This window comes from Tupaia chinensis, unplaced genomic scaffold (assembly GCF_000334495.1).
Source record: "Tupaia chinensis unplaced genomic scaffold, TupChi_1.0 Scaffold000252_1, whole genome shotgun sequence".
NCBI classification, from domain to species: domain Eukaryota; kingdom Metazoa; phylum Chordata; class Mammalia; order Scandentia; family Tupaiidae; genus Tupaia; species Tupaia belangeri.
The window spans coordinates 3,377,253-3,393,271 of record NW_006159732.1 but is presented as its reverse complement, the minus strand read 5'-3'; the positions used below and the strand labels follow the sequence as shown (position 1 = coordinate 3,393,271).

General features: G+C 38.1%; 1 protein-coding gene across 4 annotated transcripts in view; it reads left to right on the top strand.

Moving 5' to 3' along the window:
• The first annotated feature begins 2,665 nt into the window (after nt 1-2,665).
• The window catches only part of ADGRF1 (adhesion G protein-coupled receptor F1), a 45,215-nt gene continuing 31,861 nt past the window's right edge, over nt 2,666-16,019 (top strand). For all 4 annotated transcript variants that reach the window (XM_006149090.2, XM_014588019.1, XM_027772101.1 and 1 more), the window contains exons 1-3: nt 2,666-3,073; nt 14,484-14,559; nt 15,438-15,568. In XM_006149090.2, coding sequence (XP_006149152.1) covers nt 15,500-15,568 — 69 coding nt within the window. In that variant the 5' untranslated portion in view covers nt 2,666-3,073; nt 14,484-14,559; nt 15,438-15,499. The remainder of the gene's footprint in view (nt 3,074-14,483; nt 14,560-15,437; nt 15,569-16,019) is intronic.

Genomic DNA, 16,019 nt, shown 5'->3' with positions numbered 1-16,019 from the left:
CATACTGTGACCTCCTTATATTAAATATGGAATTAAAAGGCTGTTAAAAGCATTAATTTGTTTGATTCAGTTTTCTCCCAAACCAATGCACTCATGAAGTCATTCATCAATGTCTACTGTTGTCTAATTTTCTAGTATCAGATAAAATATTTGGTCTAACATGGAATCAAGCCAAATGTCCAAACATAGATGAGTGGATTGAAAAATGTGACGTATATACTCTGTGGAATACCACTCAGTCATATAATACAATGAGACCCCAGCATTTGATACAAAGTGGAAATATGGAAGACTTAATGCTAAGCAAGGCAAGTCACACTATGAAAGACAGACTTTATGTGTTTGCACTCAGTCTATACCAAAAGTCTGTGCTCTATAGCAGAAACTGAAAGACTGGAAGGTATAGTAGCAGGGAAGGCAACTGTAGATACTAGAGATAATAAGGATAAGGGTGTGTAATAGGGAAATGAATGGAAATAAGCAGTATGTTTGACACAAAAATGAAAAGTTACTTGGTGATGACGACGTATATAGTAATGTCTTTGTCTTGACTGATATGCACTGTATTCGTGCTGGGAAAAGCCATGTTGTACACTGTAAAGATGTATAGTGATTAAATGTAAATAACAATAAAAAATAATAAAATAAAAATTTTAAGACTCCCATTGGTTCTGAAGGCACATGTTGACTCTTAGGAAGTTACTGGGCTTCAATGGCAGAATGACCAAAGGTGAATAACAGAGTTTCCATCTCAGCTTCAAGCCCTCACTACACTAAGCTTCACAGTAATTGGCCATTTTGTTTGCCCTTCCACTGCTTCTTCACCCCTCACCTTTTCTTTCCCCAATTCCATGGCCACTTTCTTGCTCAAGTAATTAGGAGGATGTTAGTCTCATTTTATAAATGCATGCCTACTAAGATGTCGTGATATGTTACAAACAGTTGCTTTTTAATATAGACAGTAGGAAAAGGGCAGCACTGAAGAGATGGCACCTCTAATCCTGTCCTTAGACATTAGGCTTAGCTGCTGTGGTGCAATGGTAACTAACACAAGTGCCCTGCAGTGCTGAAAGTCATATGACTGACTATGGGCGTGGACCCCTAGGTTGGCTTGGAAACCAGCAGAGGCCAAACCAGAAGCCTGTGTAGGTGCCCCAGATCCTGAGGAGCTCTAGTCCTGGAGATAGGATGGCAGCATGATGAGACTCTGTTAGGTGAGCTTTCATCTCTTTCTTCCCACCCCCATTGTGTGCACACATAACTACTCTATCTAAAAAAGGAGCATAGACATTGGATCAGCTGAGTGAATGGAAATTTGCCCTTCAGTTACAGTTGGTAGATTCCAAAACAGGCAAAACCTTGCAGAAAAGGCATATGAGGAGATTGGAATCACTAAATTATGAAATTGGCTCTATTCCACCCAAGCCAGTGGCGAAAAAAGGAACAATAGTTGATGCCCTTGAACAATTGGGGGTTGTTAGGTAAGGACCATTCACTTGACAGCTTTTTCATAGGGCCAGGTCCAGACCTGATTGTGAAGAGTTGATATGGACCATGTGAACCATCTGTGTGGGAAACAGGAGGGTAACACTGGTGGAGGCCTGCTTGGCACTAAAAATCTTTAACATGAAACTACAGGCTCAAATGTCATGGGAATATTTTTCACTCTAAAGAAGATATTTCTATTAGCATTTCCTGCTCCAAAGATCATTTTCTCCTTCCTGAGAAGACAGTTGCTTCCTCCTTTCTGATAATGAGAACAATGTACCTGACTAGCTTCCCCATTTCTTTAACTGCTAGAAAGCTCTATCCTTAGAGTTCAGTTTCAAACTTATAAAACATAAAATCTCATGGATTATTTGCATTCTTTTTCTTGATTGACTCTAGTTTTATACCTCCCTTTTCTGTAGTTCATAGAGTTAAAACAGAGCTTTCATGGTTACCAGCTTATTTCTATTTTATTCTTTTGTTTTATTTTCTTTTATTTTCTACATTTGCATTATAAGCTACCTCAAGTCATTTATTGAATATGGAATCCTTAAAGGAAAAAGAAAAGTAATAAATTAATTGAATTCAAAGACACCCGTTGCTTTCTTTTTGGTGGCATTTTTGAATAACAGAGTGTTGGTCACTTTATCATTCTATGATAGAATGTATTTGCTAATTTAGACTTGGTTGTTAGCATCTGTAGTTAAATTGACCAAAAGTAACTTATGAACCAATGTGCCTCAAGATTTAACACATAATGAGACTTGACTATTCACAGTTTTCTAATTAGATGACTTCTTAGAAAGTAAATAAGTCTTTATTAAAGAAATGAATAAGGCTTTGCTCTAGGTTTTCTAATAAGGCCTAGTTTCTAAGGACAAAGAACATATAGAAACCATCATTCAGTGTATATCCTGGTGCTGTCTTTGACTAGTGTCCATTCTTTACTATCCCATCCACAGATATCTGGAGTTCTTTCATCTGGGAAAGTAGTAATTTGATTCTTGAGTCTTACATGACAAAGTTGGAGTAGGAAAAATAGTATCACCTCCTACCCCGACCTGAATGGTATTTCCTACCTCCCTCCATTGCAATTAGGCACGAAGGGCTGGATTCCTTCAGCTTTATGGGGTATGACTTGGGATGTTTAGAGTCTGGATGGAGTGACATTGTGTAATACAGGAATTGAGGACAGAGGTCTTCCAAGTTCCTCTAGAGGATTTCTTTTCTTTCCCTTCTGTGATTTCAGACCCCCATCTATGTCTGCTGGAAGAATCATTAAGTCTGAGCTCTGAGCTCCTTCCTCTTACCAGACCTGATACTGACTCTAAGGGGAAGGGAGAGTTAGCAGGAAACTACTTCTCTTTTCCTTCTTGAAGGGGGTGTGTCCTGGGCTTTTCTGCTTGCAGAGGCAGTAATGTGTGCCTGGAGTTGCTGATTAATCAGTGCACCTTTATTCATGCAGTGAGTTGCTGTAGTTCAGATATTAATATTCTCCTTTCAAACAGCAGAAGAGGTGACTGTGCCACAAGACCACTGGAAGAAAGGCTCCCTCGAGCTGTGATGTGAAGAGAGGAATCACCAGGTAAGCCCAATACTGTAGCTGTGGCCTGACCCCTTTGAACCCTTACTGGTATCACCATTACCTGTTATCATGAAATGTGCGTTTTCTCCCCATGGGGAAATTTTGGATATCAATATCTTATTTCCTGAAGAATGTTAAATAAAAGAACAGAGTTGAAAAAGCTATGAGCAGAGCCAGCAGAGTGCAACCTCTTGCTAAGTGTACAATTTGAGATGATTTGCTTTGTCTCCACTTCCAGTTTTCTGACTCAAAGCACATGCTTTTCTCTCTCCATGATAATGCAGTGTGCCAGGGAGGTAGGTTGACTGAATTAAAGAAGGCTACACCAAAAAGACATCTTAAAAATATCAGTCGTGGGAACCAGCAGTTAGCGTAATGGCTATGTCACTGGACTCCCACATAGTCGACCGCGGTTCGTGTCCCGGACCTGGTGGCTTAAAACTCACGCCGGGCGTGTGTGTGTGTGTGCCCAAGATCCCGAGAGGAGAATGGAGGAGAAGGGATTGCGGCGTGACCATCCTCCCTGGGGAGTGATTTCTCACTTTCTGTCTCTCTGTCTGGAGAGCGCCCATACCCTATAGCGAAAACCTCTCAAAAAAAAAAAAAAAAAATCAGTCGCAATACTTCTCCAAATTGGAAATATGGTAACTATAGCAATATCTTAGAATTAAATTCAGCTTAAGAGGATTATGTTTGCTTTCACTTTAGAATGAATTGCCTGACCTAGTATATGCCCAGGAAGTACCTCCAATTTAACTACTTTTCTGGACTCCAAAATATCTAAAAAAAAAAGATCTTAATAACTATTTCTTCTGCCTTTCTCCCAGGTAAACATAAAGCTACACATTTTATTTCTGACTGACAGGCCTTGGAAATTCATGGCCTGAATTCATGGCCACATAATACTTTATTCAGCTATTGCCAAGTAGGATAACCATGGGCAAATTTTTTAGCTTTTTTGGCACTATTTAATTTGTAACATGTCAGCAGTAGCATTACAATTTAAAATGAGAGTGTGCGTATGTTGAGTCTTATAAGCTCCACTTGCAAACACTCACTTTGTGCACACACAACCACAAGCTGATGCAAATTATTGCTGAGGGTCTCATACGTGTCTCCAAAAGGTACTGCATTTCTTTAAAATAGGAACAGTGTCCTCATTACAGGGCTTATCTGTTGCTGTCGAAGATAAGGGCGGCACCATACTTTCACATCTATATGCCCTCTAATGTCTTTCATTTCACAGTTAAAGGAATGCCAATATCCTACTAGAAAAAAATAAATACGCAACTTTATTAAAAATAAGATAAAAGTGAACAATTTTAATGTTTTGATTAGAAGCAAGAGGAAACCGGAAGAAGCAAGAGGGCCCTTGGGTATCTAAGGGCATTCATAGTGGTAGGGATGTAAGTCATAAGGGTGAACAACTCAGAAAGGGGAGGAGTGGTATCCCAAGACAAGTGTCACTGAAGTCACACTTTTTCTAAGGCCACCCCTTATGAAACCAAGTGCTATACAATCTACTCGGTCCAAATGTGTCTATTTGCAACTTTCAAAATAGTCTGCCTGCTTCCCTTTTTAACCTTCTTTGGCAAGGAATACCCATAGCCACAGAGACAGGAAACACTGTTACCTGTCTTGGGATTTCTTCTGGATTGTTCTTGTCAAATGGCTGGTAGGGATCTAGGCACTGGCATGTTGAGAATGAAAATCCATAGAAATGAATAACAGAAGTAGAAAATGCCCTGACCTTTCATAGAGCTATAGCAAACTCCTCATGTATAGACAGTTGAATAAATAAAATGCAAAGAACAGCAGGGAGGCATGTGATCCTAAAACTGCAAAATACAGTAAGTCTCATTAATGAGGGTCTTCTTGGTGTCTTGGTGTTCTCACTGCAAATGTCAGTTTTTAATCTCCAGAGACCTGCAAATCTTGGAAATTTTAGTTTTGTTTGCATTAATGAAGTCTTTTTAAATAAAGACTTCTAATTCTTTAAGAACATTTCTTTCTAATTTTCTTCCTTCTTATAAGATAGGAATTTAAAATACTGATCATAAGAGTGCCTTATTGTTCAGGGATAAGCAAATATTTACTATAAATTTGGAATATTAGGACAGCTTATTACAGTTGAACGGATTTATACCTGCAAAGTTTTGGGTAAAGAGAGTTTGTATTAAGCTGATTATGTTTTCCATAAAAACCCTTTACACTGTGTTTATACTTGAGCCTAATTATGCATGGAGACTTCCCTATGCTTAATCTCTTAGACAATCTGGCTAATTATTTCAAAGACACTTAATGATTTCCTGGGTATATAACACTCTTCTACACTGTGGATCAATAAATTAATTGAAAAGTTGGGCATGATGGCATAAATCTCCAATCCCAAAGACTCAGGATATTGAAACAAGAGGATCATGTCTCAAAATGAATAAATAATTAATAGATATCAACTAAGCAAGTAATTCTTAAAAGAAATGACACTGCAGAATTAAAAAATATTTTTTCAGAATTTTTCTATATGGATAGGTGGTCTTTAAAACTGATAAAGAATTATCAAGGCAGTCTTGATAAAGAATGGTTTAGTCAAGAAATGTAGTTGGCATAATTGGCTATTCATTTAGAGAAAATAAAAGTGAATTCCTATTTCATCCCCCAAACTACAATAACTCCAAAATGATGAAAGATTTAAATGTATTTTTAAAAATGATTTACAAAATCCTAAAGAAGCGTTAGAGTATAATATAGGAGAGCACCAGCAGATGGCATAATGGTTACAATGCTGGACTCCCACATAGTCGACCTGGCTTGAATCTCAGACCTGGCAGCTTAAAAACTCACGCCAGGTGCGTGTGTGCATGTGCCCAAAAATCCCAAGAGGAAAATGAAGGAGAAGGAATTGTGGTGTGGCCAACCCCCTGAGGGGTGATTTCTCTCTATCTCTCTGTCTCTCTCTGGAAAGCTCATGTGCCATATAGCAACAGTCTCTCTCAAATATTTTTACAGTATTTTTATAAGTAAAAAATTTTAGCATAATCTCAAGTTTAAAACTTATAATGGATAAGATTGATGTGATTTCACAAACATTTTAATCTTTTACACAGAGGAAAACAACATAAGAGATTAAAAGATGGAAGACAGGGACCAGCAGTTAGCATATTGGCTATGTGGATGGACTCCCATGTAGTCGACCGTGGTTCATGTCCCAGACCCAGTGCCTTAAAACTCACGCCGGGCGCGTGTGTGTGCGTGCCCAAGATCCCGAAAGGAGAACGGAGGAGAAGGGATTGCCGCGTGGCCATCCACCCCGGGGGGTGATTTCTCACTTTCTGTCTCTCTGTCTCTCTCTGTCTGTCTGGTGAGAGCAAAAACCTATAGCAAAAACCTCTACCAAAAAAAAAAGATGGAAGACAAATCATGATAGAATATTTGTAACACAAGTGACAAAGAGCTAATATCCATTCTATGCAAAATAAATCCTAAAAAGCAGGTCTTAATAAGGGGAGTCAGATGGTGGTGCAGTGGTAACACAAGGCCCTGTGAGGTTATCCCACATGGGAAGGTTCTGGGTTCATGTCTGGAGGACTTCCTAAACATGATGGGTGCATGTGTGCCCACAAACCAGGCTGTCTGAAGCTGCAGGTTCACTGGTGTGAGGAGCCCTGTTGGGGTGCTTTCTCTCTGTCTTTGTCTCTCTTTGCTCATGGGAGAAAGAAATGAACAAACTTTTAAGAAAAAAAAAAGAAAAAGGTGAACTTACCAATAGAAAAACTTAGAAAATATCTTAAATAGTTAAGCCAGGGGGAAAAAAAAGGCCAATAAACACCTGAATAATGCTTACTCTTACTATCAATGACATAAAAATTAAAATAATTATATAGAATTTTGACTATTATTTAGCAACATTAGAAGGAAGTTGAAGACAGTGTGATGAAATAGGCATTTCTATACCTTACAACGGAGCATAAATGGGTACAAATTAGGATGGCAATTTAGTCATGTCTATGAAAACTCAAAATAAAGAACAATTTGAGGCAACAATTCAACTCTTCCCTAGACAAATCCTTATTTGCCTGGAATTAGGATGTGTGAAAGGAAGGTTAATAGAAGGGAAGTTTGAGGGTAGGTTGTAGGAGTTCAAAATGCTGAAATAATGAGTTTGCCCTTCATTCTGCACCAGTGTGGAACCTTGATGGTTCTGAATATGGATTGATTTGATCTAAAAATAGGCGGAATGTCACTCAACTAGTTCTGTTTCTAGAAGAATCTTTTAGGGAATGTGATTGAAAAACATGTGTTTTATTCTTTAAGAAATTTATAATGAAATTACTATTAGTATAAAATACATAGGAAAACTTAAATAGTTAGTGGTTTCTGGTATATTTGAAACAAATAAGATTTATCAGTATAAGCATTGAATGAGAAGCCAGATGTTTGTTTTACTCTCATTTAAAACCAGATCAAGAAGGGTTTATGATATCTTTAATCTGAGCCTGTTCTGTAGATATTTTCTAGTAGGCTTGAAGATTGGTGTTTTCATCCTTAGACACTGAGGCCACGCATTTGTTAGTAAGATAGCTTTGAAACATGTATCCTTTTTTATTGACCAAAGAACACTTAATTTTAAGAAACTCGGATGGAGATCAAATGAACAATTGCGATCCTATTAAGATCATGCCCCAAGCTATGAAAACTAACTGGATGATAGTCAAAAGGAAGTATTAAATTCCTTTTGAGAGAAAAATGTAGAGAAATGGTCATAAATTCTTTTAAGTTAGAATATAGGTATACTCTTTTCATTCTCCACAAGTGTGAAATGGAATTAATTCCTAGTTAATTTACAAGATTGCCAAAATAAACAAATTAATGTGAAAGTACTTTGTCAGTTAGAAAGAAATCGTTCTTACTTCTTCTTGTTGGATAGCTATCACCTCTCTGGAGTGCTGTTCAGGTATTTTTCTAAGCAAATAATTCAAGAGGAAGCCTAATTTTCCTGGACTTTACCTACTCTAATTCAGCAATGTTGGCTGAGGAGGTGGGGATATGAGAATTAATACTGCCCTGGGAATGCCAGGAAGGTTGGCTGAGAAGGTCAGGATAGGAGAAGTAATACTGGCCTGGGGATGCCAGGAAGGTTGGTCCCTATTACTAAGCTGAAGTCTTGACTGGAAGAAAGAGTTTAGCAGCTTGTCTGAAATGTCGTTAATCATCCTTTAAGGGCTTGATGGTAACTCCTGCTCTATCCAACCACAAGTGACTGGGGAAAATTTTCAGTTACAAGCAAGACTGGAATAGAGCCAATCCATGAGGCTTGCAGTCAGGCCCTTTCCAACAGAATTGAACTGGTTTTGCCTCCTGTGGGAAAAAAACTCCACTAGAATGCCAGAAAGCATATTGGGCGATGAATTAAGAAAAATAACTCATCACGAATGAAGCTCTTCTAAGATACAAAGTACAGATCATATAGAAAAACAATTCCTGCTAGGAAGGAACAGACAGTTGTTCTAGGCCCAAAGCACCAGAGTTAGGAGAAATGCCCTTGAGTTGAAGTTTTAATTGAGTGGCAAAGGACACACAGAATTTTAAAAAATGTATCTTAATTTTGGGATCAAAATGGATCAGTCTATGAGGATCAGTTGTTGGCATGATGGCTATGTTGCTGGACTCCCATGTATTCGACCACAGTTCGAGTCCTGGACCCGGTGACTTAAACTCACACCGTGTGCGTGTGCATGCATGCCCAAGATCCCAAGAGGAGAATGGAAGAGAGGGGATTACGGCATGGCCATTCCCCTGAGCGGGGGATGGGGGGAGGTGATTTCTTGCTTCCTGTCTCTCTGGGGGGCGGGGGGGTGAATTCTTGCTTCCTGTCTCTCTGTCTCTCTCTTTCTTTCTGGTGAGCACACACACCCTATAGCAAAAACCTTTCCCCACGCCAACCCCCACAAAAATAAATGGATCAGCCTAAGAGATAGGGTCACACATCGGACTCTGAATGGAAATCTATTACTTAATGAAATAGGACAATTTAAGTAGGGATCCTGGAGCACGGAGACCTTCAGCAATCTAGCAGTTGTTTTCAAAATGGGTCTGGATCACTACTTTTGGGGTTTCTCTAAATGTGTGAGTACAAGTCCTAGTAGCCCTGCTTGACAATACTGTTTATAACCAGTGCTGGGCATACTGCATAGGAAATTGCAGTGACCATAAATGGAGGTTGAACAAATGAAAGTTTAGCAGATTAGTAGAGTCCCAGGGAGAGGGGTGCCTGAGAGCTAAGCAATTCTTTTTGTCCATTCCAGGCTTATAATTCTAGAATTGTTAAACACTATACATGTTTTCTGCCCAAGAACTTAATTCTTTGTAGGCTCTCAGTTCATCTCAAAAGATGTTCAACAATTTAATAACCAGTTTGAGGAGAAAGCAAAATAAAGATGAGCACAAGATTTTAATCTTTCCAGGCTTAGATTTCGTTCCTGGTGCATCTTAATGGAAAGTAATTAAAGAAATAACTATAAGTAGAAAGTGGGGAATGAGCATATCATAGTAAACTGAATGTGAATGAGTCTAAACTCACTTTTTAAAAAAACGTGTTTTTTTTATGAGAGAGACAAAGAGATAGAAATCCCTCACATAGTCCTGATGTCTCTATCCACACCCAGCCTCATCCAGACTGGGTCATAGGCACAGGTGGACAGCGAGTTTCCAGGACAGGAACCCGGGACTTTCCCATGTGGGCCCAGCTGTGTTACCACTGTCCACCACCTGGCCCACACCTCATTCTACCCCTTACTTTATAAAGAGAAAACTGAAGCCAGTTTTTTCACGTTCACAAGAACTCACAGATAACGGGAGTTGGGACCTAATTCATCCAGGTCTCTTTCCACCATGTTTATAAACATAGATATGCTAAGTACATGCTAAAGTATAAAATTATGAGTTTAAAATTTTTCTCTGTACACACATACATAGACATTCACTGAAATTTTAAATAATTTAAAAATTATTGTCTTCCCAGAAATTTGTCTAGCTCATACAATTTATCAAACCTGCAAACAGTTTTATACACATAGAATTGGTTATCATTTTTATCTTTAATTTTAAATTTTGCCTTAGAGAGGCAGACAGAAACAGAGAGAAAGAAACTGAGAAATCACCCCCCAAGGGGGATGTTCATGCCACAATCCCCACTCCTCCAGTCTTCCCTTAGGATTTTGGGCACACACATACATGTGCCCTGCATGATTTTCAAGCCACTGTGTCCAGGACATGAACTGTGGTCAGTCATGTGGGAGTCCAGCTTTTAACCACTATGCAACCTCCTGGCCCCATGAATTGGTTATATTTTCTGTTTTCCCATCTAGTATCTCAATTGTCTTCTGAATTATATCTGCCTACTTAAAGAAACAAAAAAATTTTTCTCGAAGGCAAGTGGTCCTAAGAGTCCTGTACCAAGACAGGTCCCAACTAAAATGTTAACAAAAACATTAAAATATTTAAAATGAGAGATAAAGTAATATCAAGGTTTTTCAGGTCTTCTTCCTAATTTTATTCAAGTCATAATTTCTATGTGAAGGTCTTTTCATGAATGTGTATGTTTTCATAAGTGTGGTGTGTGTGTGCACATTTGTGTCCAAAACAGAGAGGAGAAAGACATCTCTGCTGGGAATTCTTCTATTTATAGGGGAAGAAACATTTCATAAATATTGATGCCAGAAAAGTAGCCCATAGTTCAACTGTGGCTAAGATTAGATTGTTACTAAAAATGCTGGCTAGCATAGGTGTGAGCAGTTCAACTGAGCACGACTGTTGATAAGGAGACAACTGTTGACATAAATAAATGATATTTGGAGTTTATAAATACGTAACTGAAAGTGTAATGGACAATGGGCAGCCGTCTCCTGAGGCAAAATAGCAAATTCTAATGATTGTTCACTGTACACTGAAGGACAGAAATTATCAAAAATGACTTCACTTAAATGAATTCAAGGAAGCGAGGGGGGTTCTGACCATGGCCAAACCCTCCCACGGAAGCTTGTGCCAACACAGCTGTAGGTCAGGCGTCAGCAGCCCTCAGCTGCTACAGAGCGAGGCGTGATGTAAACATGCCATACTTTCAATAACAGCAACAATTCCTCGTTCATGGCAAGGACACAAGGAGTCTGAGAATTTTGTACTAATCAGAACTCTTCCGACTTGAAAGGGAAGTGATGGGGTTTATGTCTAAAAAAGGTAATGTTAAGTGAGATTTACAATTACCCTGCACACACACACATAAAGTATTTCCTGACATCTTCACTGTCAAGGACCCTCCTTTAGTCAGAAAATTCAATGACTGTGAAAATGTTCTTTTATTACCTTGAGGCTAGGACTCCTCCATTATGGAAGGTCCTTACCAAAGGAACACTTTTTTTTTTTTTTTCAATTAGTTTATCTCAGAATTGCAGCCAAACTCCGACATGGTCTGACAAATTACTTGAGAAACCGGTGGTAAGACTGAAATACTAGTAATACCCATACTAGTATTAGTAATTTACAATAGTTGAGGTTTGCCACCTGCCAGGCACTTCTCTGGATACTTTGCATGCCATTCAATTCTTTTAAGAACCTATGGATTGGATATTATTTCCCCCATCTTATAGATGTGTAAACTATGGTATATAGACAACCCAAGAACATTCTAGTTAGTAAATGTCAGGGCTTGAACCTGAACCATAGACAGTCTAGCTACAGAGCCCTGATATTATTTCCACCTTGGCTGTACTAATTTACACTCCTACCAACAGTGTAAGAGGGTTCCCCTTTCACCACAGTCTGGCCAGCACTTATTCTTTATTTTTTAGCTCATACCATTCAGACTGGGGTTAAGTGCTATCTCATTGTGGTTTTGATTTGCCTTTCCCTGAAGATAAGAGATGTTCGACATTTTTTCATATGCATTTTGACTGTTCATATTTCTTCCTCGGAAAGTTGTCTGATGAGTTCATTTGCCCATTTATTAATTGGATTATTCATATTTGTGTTGGTGAATTGCTTCAGTTCTCTGTATATTCTGGTCTTCAACCTCCTATCTGAAGCAAATATTTTCTCCCATTCTGAAGATTGTCTCTTCAAAGTAATTGTTATTTCTTTTGCTATGCAGAAGCTTTTTAGTTCAATGTAATTCCACTTCTCTATTTTTGATATTATTGCCTGTGCAGTATTATTGTAGTATTATTTGTAGTATTGGAGTATTATTTTTTTATTTATTTTTTATATACATTCTATGACATTGTTTAGCTTATGAAGTGAACATTTCAATATGTGAACATAAGAAATCTTTGCCTACTCTAATGTTTTTAAGAATTTCTCCAATATTTTCTGTGAATCGTTTTCTAGTTCAAGGTTTTATATCTAAATATTTGACCCTTTTCGAGTTGATTTTTGTAATAGGGGTCCAGTTTCATTTTTGTGCAGGTAGATATCCAGATCTATCAGCACCATTTGCTAAAACATTTTCTTCTCTCCACTGCATTGTCTTGTACCCTTTGTCAAAGTTCAGTTAGATGTAGGTTTTAGGGTTTATTTCTGAATTCTCTGTTCTGTTCTATTGGTCTATGCATCTATTTTTGTGCCAGTATCATACAGATACTGGTATGAGTTTAAGCCACCAGGTCCGGCACTCAGTGGTCGACTACATGGGAATCCAGCAACATAGCCATTACTAACTGCTGGTCCCAGTATCATACTGTTTTTGATTATCACAGCTTTGTAATATATTTTGAGGTAGGTAGTGAGATGGTTCCTACTTTATTCGGTCTATGGGGTCTTTTATAGTTTCAGACAAATTTGATTATTTTATATATATATGTATATATATATAAAATGATGATTATTTATTATATACATATATATGTATATATATGTGTGTATATATATCCTAAATGTATTCTTTTCTCCTCTTCCTTTTCCTTATGCTCTTTCTCTTCCTCTTCTTTTTCCTTCCCTCACTCCTCTTTTCTTTATAGCCCATCTATTTATGATTAGCATACACACCAGTGATTCGGAATTACTGGTCTAAAGCCCTGATTATAAATTAGAGTTTACCATTTCTAGCAAGTCCAGGGAGGCATTCTAGAATACACTCCCATATTATCTTTGAGAGGAAAAAGGAATAAAGAGCCTGAGAGTATGACAGAGGGCTTTCCTATAATGCCCAGAGCCAGAGCCATCACCAGGCCTTTTGAACTGGGTTTGTACCTTAGGCCTGGACTACACATGGGATAAAGGAAATTTTTCAGAGGCAGAGAATGCACCATATGCAGACTAGGCCTCTCATTTGGAAACAGAGTAGATCACCCCTACATGTACGAAGACTGCTAGCTTATTTGAAAGCTCCAGCACTGTAGACAGTGGGTGAGAAAGTCAAATGGAAAACATCTTCCTTGGAAACGGAAAAAAAATTTATAAGAGACTGGGGAGAGGTCAAGCTCCCTCTGCAGTGTGGCTGCGCTTCATGAGGATATTGTAGATCAATTTAATAAGATGGAATCTACCAGTAAAAATAAAATAATATAAAACACAGAAACTATTAAAGGTTCATCACAGGAAAAATATAAGTCCTGTTTCATGAAACTGTTCAGTTAATTTATACACATATGTATATACATACAACATATGTAGTTATGAATATATGCATGTATAGTATGATGTATATACATATACACATGTATAGTATGTATATATGCATAAACATGTACATCTAGTATATTATAACAGCCATTTCTTTTCATGATAATCCATCAAAAAAGCTTGATACACACTGATTAGAGCCCAGTATACATTGTTTTTGGAAACTGGAAAGCACAGGCCGGAGGGAATAGACTCAGAGCAAATAAGCTTTGGGAAAAAGGATCTAGAATGATCTAGAACACAGGCTGCTGCCTACAGAAGCTTAAAACAACAGACTTAGGAGGAATCTTTGGCAAACAGGAAATTATGACAAGAGAGAACTTTTCTCTCAAGAGAAGGTCAATACAAAAGTTGCTCATGTCATATTGCCTATTTTTCTTTCTTTAAAATATTTTTAGAAACTTATTTCTTCCAAGAGAGAAAGAGAGGAAAGAAAAAGAGGGGCTCCCAGTGGGGTCTTTGCACAGTGATCCCACTGCAACCTCAGACAACCAGGATCACAGACATGCACTGTGCCCCTGGCATGCACAGGGACATCAGGAGTATGAACCCAGGACCTGCCTGTATGCCCTGAGCATTGCAGAGCATTCTGTTACTGCTGTGTCACCAAGGCTGTTGTTGCCTTTTTTGTGTGTGTGCTTCCTTAGGAAGCCCTAAAAAAAAAAAAATCACTGAAAAATGGACCCTGTCTTTGCTAATCCTTATCCTGCTTTTAAACCATTTCTCTACTCTCCAGATCAGAGAGCAGTGGGGGGCACAGCTGGCAGAAATGACAGTATTGCATCAAGTCTGAAGCACACCCAGTAACAGAGGTAAGGGATGGGAGGGAGAGCTCAACTCTGTGTGTTCTTTATACAGCTAATCAGGCTGGTTATTTTGATAATGGATTACTTAGTCTAATCGTCATAATTTTTCATTTTTTTCCTGTGCAGTTGTACAAAAAAAAGTTGTGATGTCATTGGGAAGTATTTCTTCAAGTTCTATCAATGTTGCATGATAAATCTTGCAGCTATGATACACTGAAGTTTGTAGCCACTTAGCCACAGGAGGCTATTGGGCACAAGAAATGTGGCTTGTGCAACTTAGGAACTAATTTTAAATTTAATTACAATAAAAATGTACCTGGTGGCTACTGTATTGGACAGACGTATTCTCCCCTCACTGTGCATTTTTTTTTTGACACTAAATAACCTGGGTATAAATGAATTTTGTAACCATGTGCTGAGTTATCCAAATTTTTTTTATTAATTACATCAACTTTATAAGGAGGACATTTTGCTGGATTGGTTTATCATTATTAAATACTTAAATACTTAACTTTTTAAACACTCTTCTAGCCTCGTATTAATGATTCTCAATGTCCTTAGTTGTTTTGATGCTTATCTTTCCTGAGATGATAGAAAGCCCCAGTGAAATATAGAAGGTTGATATTAAATGCACCTGGTTGCAATGTTAACCTGCATTTAGTCAAATTTAAGAATTCTAGTGCTTCTTTCTAGTAAGTTTGTGAATAAAGAAATCTATTTATTCTGCAATGGAGCAGAAGTATTGGTGTCACAGGCTGCATGAAGTGGAAAAGTAAACGTGCAGGAGTTCTGATCAGCTCAGTTAGGTCATGTCACTGTGTGTATTTAAAATTTTTGGCTTGAATTACTTGTTTTTGTGACCGAGCCTTGCACTGCTTGTCTAGTTGTAGACTATGAGACTGCCAGTTTACATTCAGCCCAGGGAAGAGGAGAAGGACTGTCGAAGATGAGAGTTGGAGTGCTGTGGCTCATCTCTTTATTCACTGTCACTGAGGGTCACACTGGCTTCCTGGAGGTGAGTTGGCATATGCCTATTTTTCTTCTCAGCTTTCTCTCTTGGCTTCTTCTGACCCTTTAAGAATATATTACTCTCCAGGAAACTGAACTGCATAATTTAATGAACTTGGAATCAGAAGCCCTGAATTTTTGTCTCAACATTGTCAGCATCGGACAAGCCATTTCATTGCTTTGGAGCTGAGATGATTCAAGTGAAAAATTAGGACCTTGGATTAAACCATCTTGGAGATTATTTCTCACTCAACCCATTCTCCAGTATGACCTCCTGGGTGCAGATAAAGCATATGGCTTGGCATGAGTAATCCTTAGTTCCTGTCTTCTCTATACTCGTTTTCCACACTTACTCAATACTTTCATCAAGAATCATGTTTTTGTTTTGTTTTGTTTTGTTTTGTTTTTGTTTGTTTTTTGTTTTGTTTTGTTTTGTTTTGTTTTGTTTTGTTTTGTTT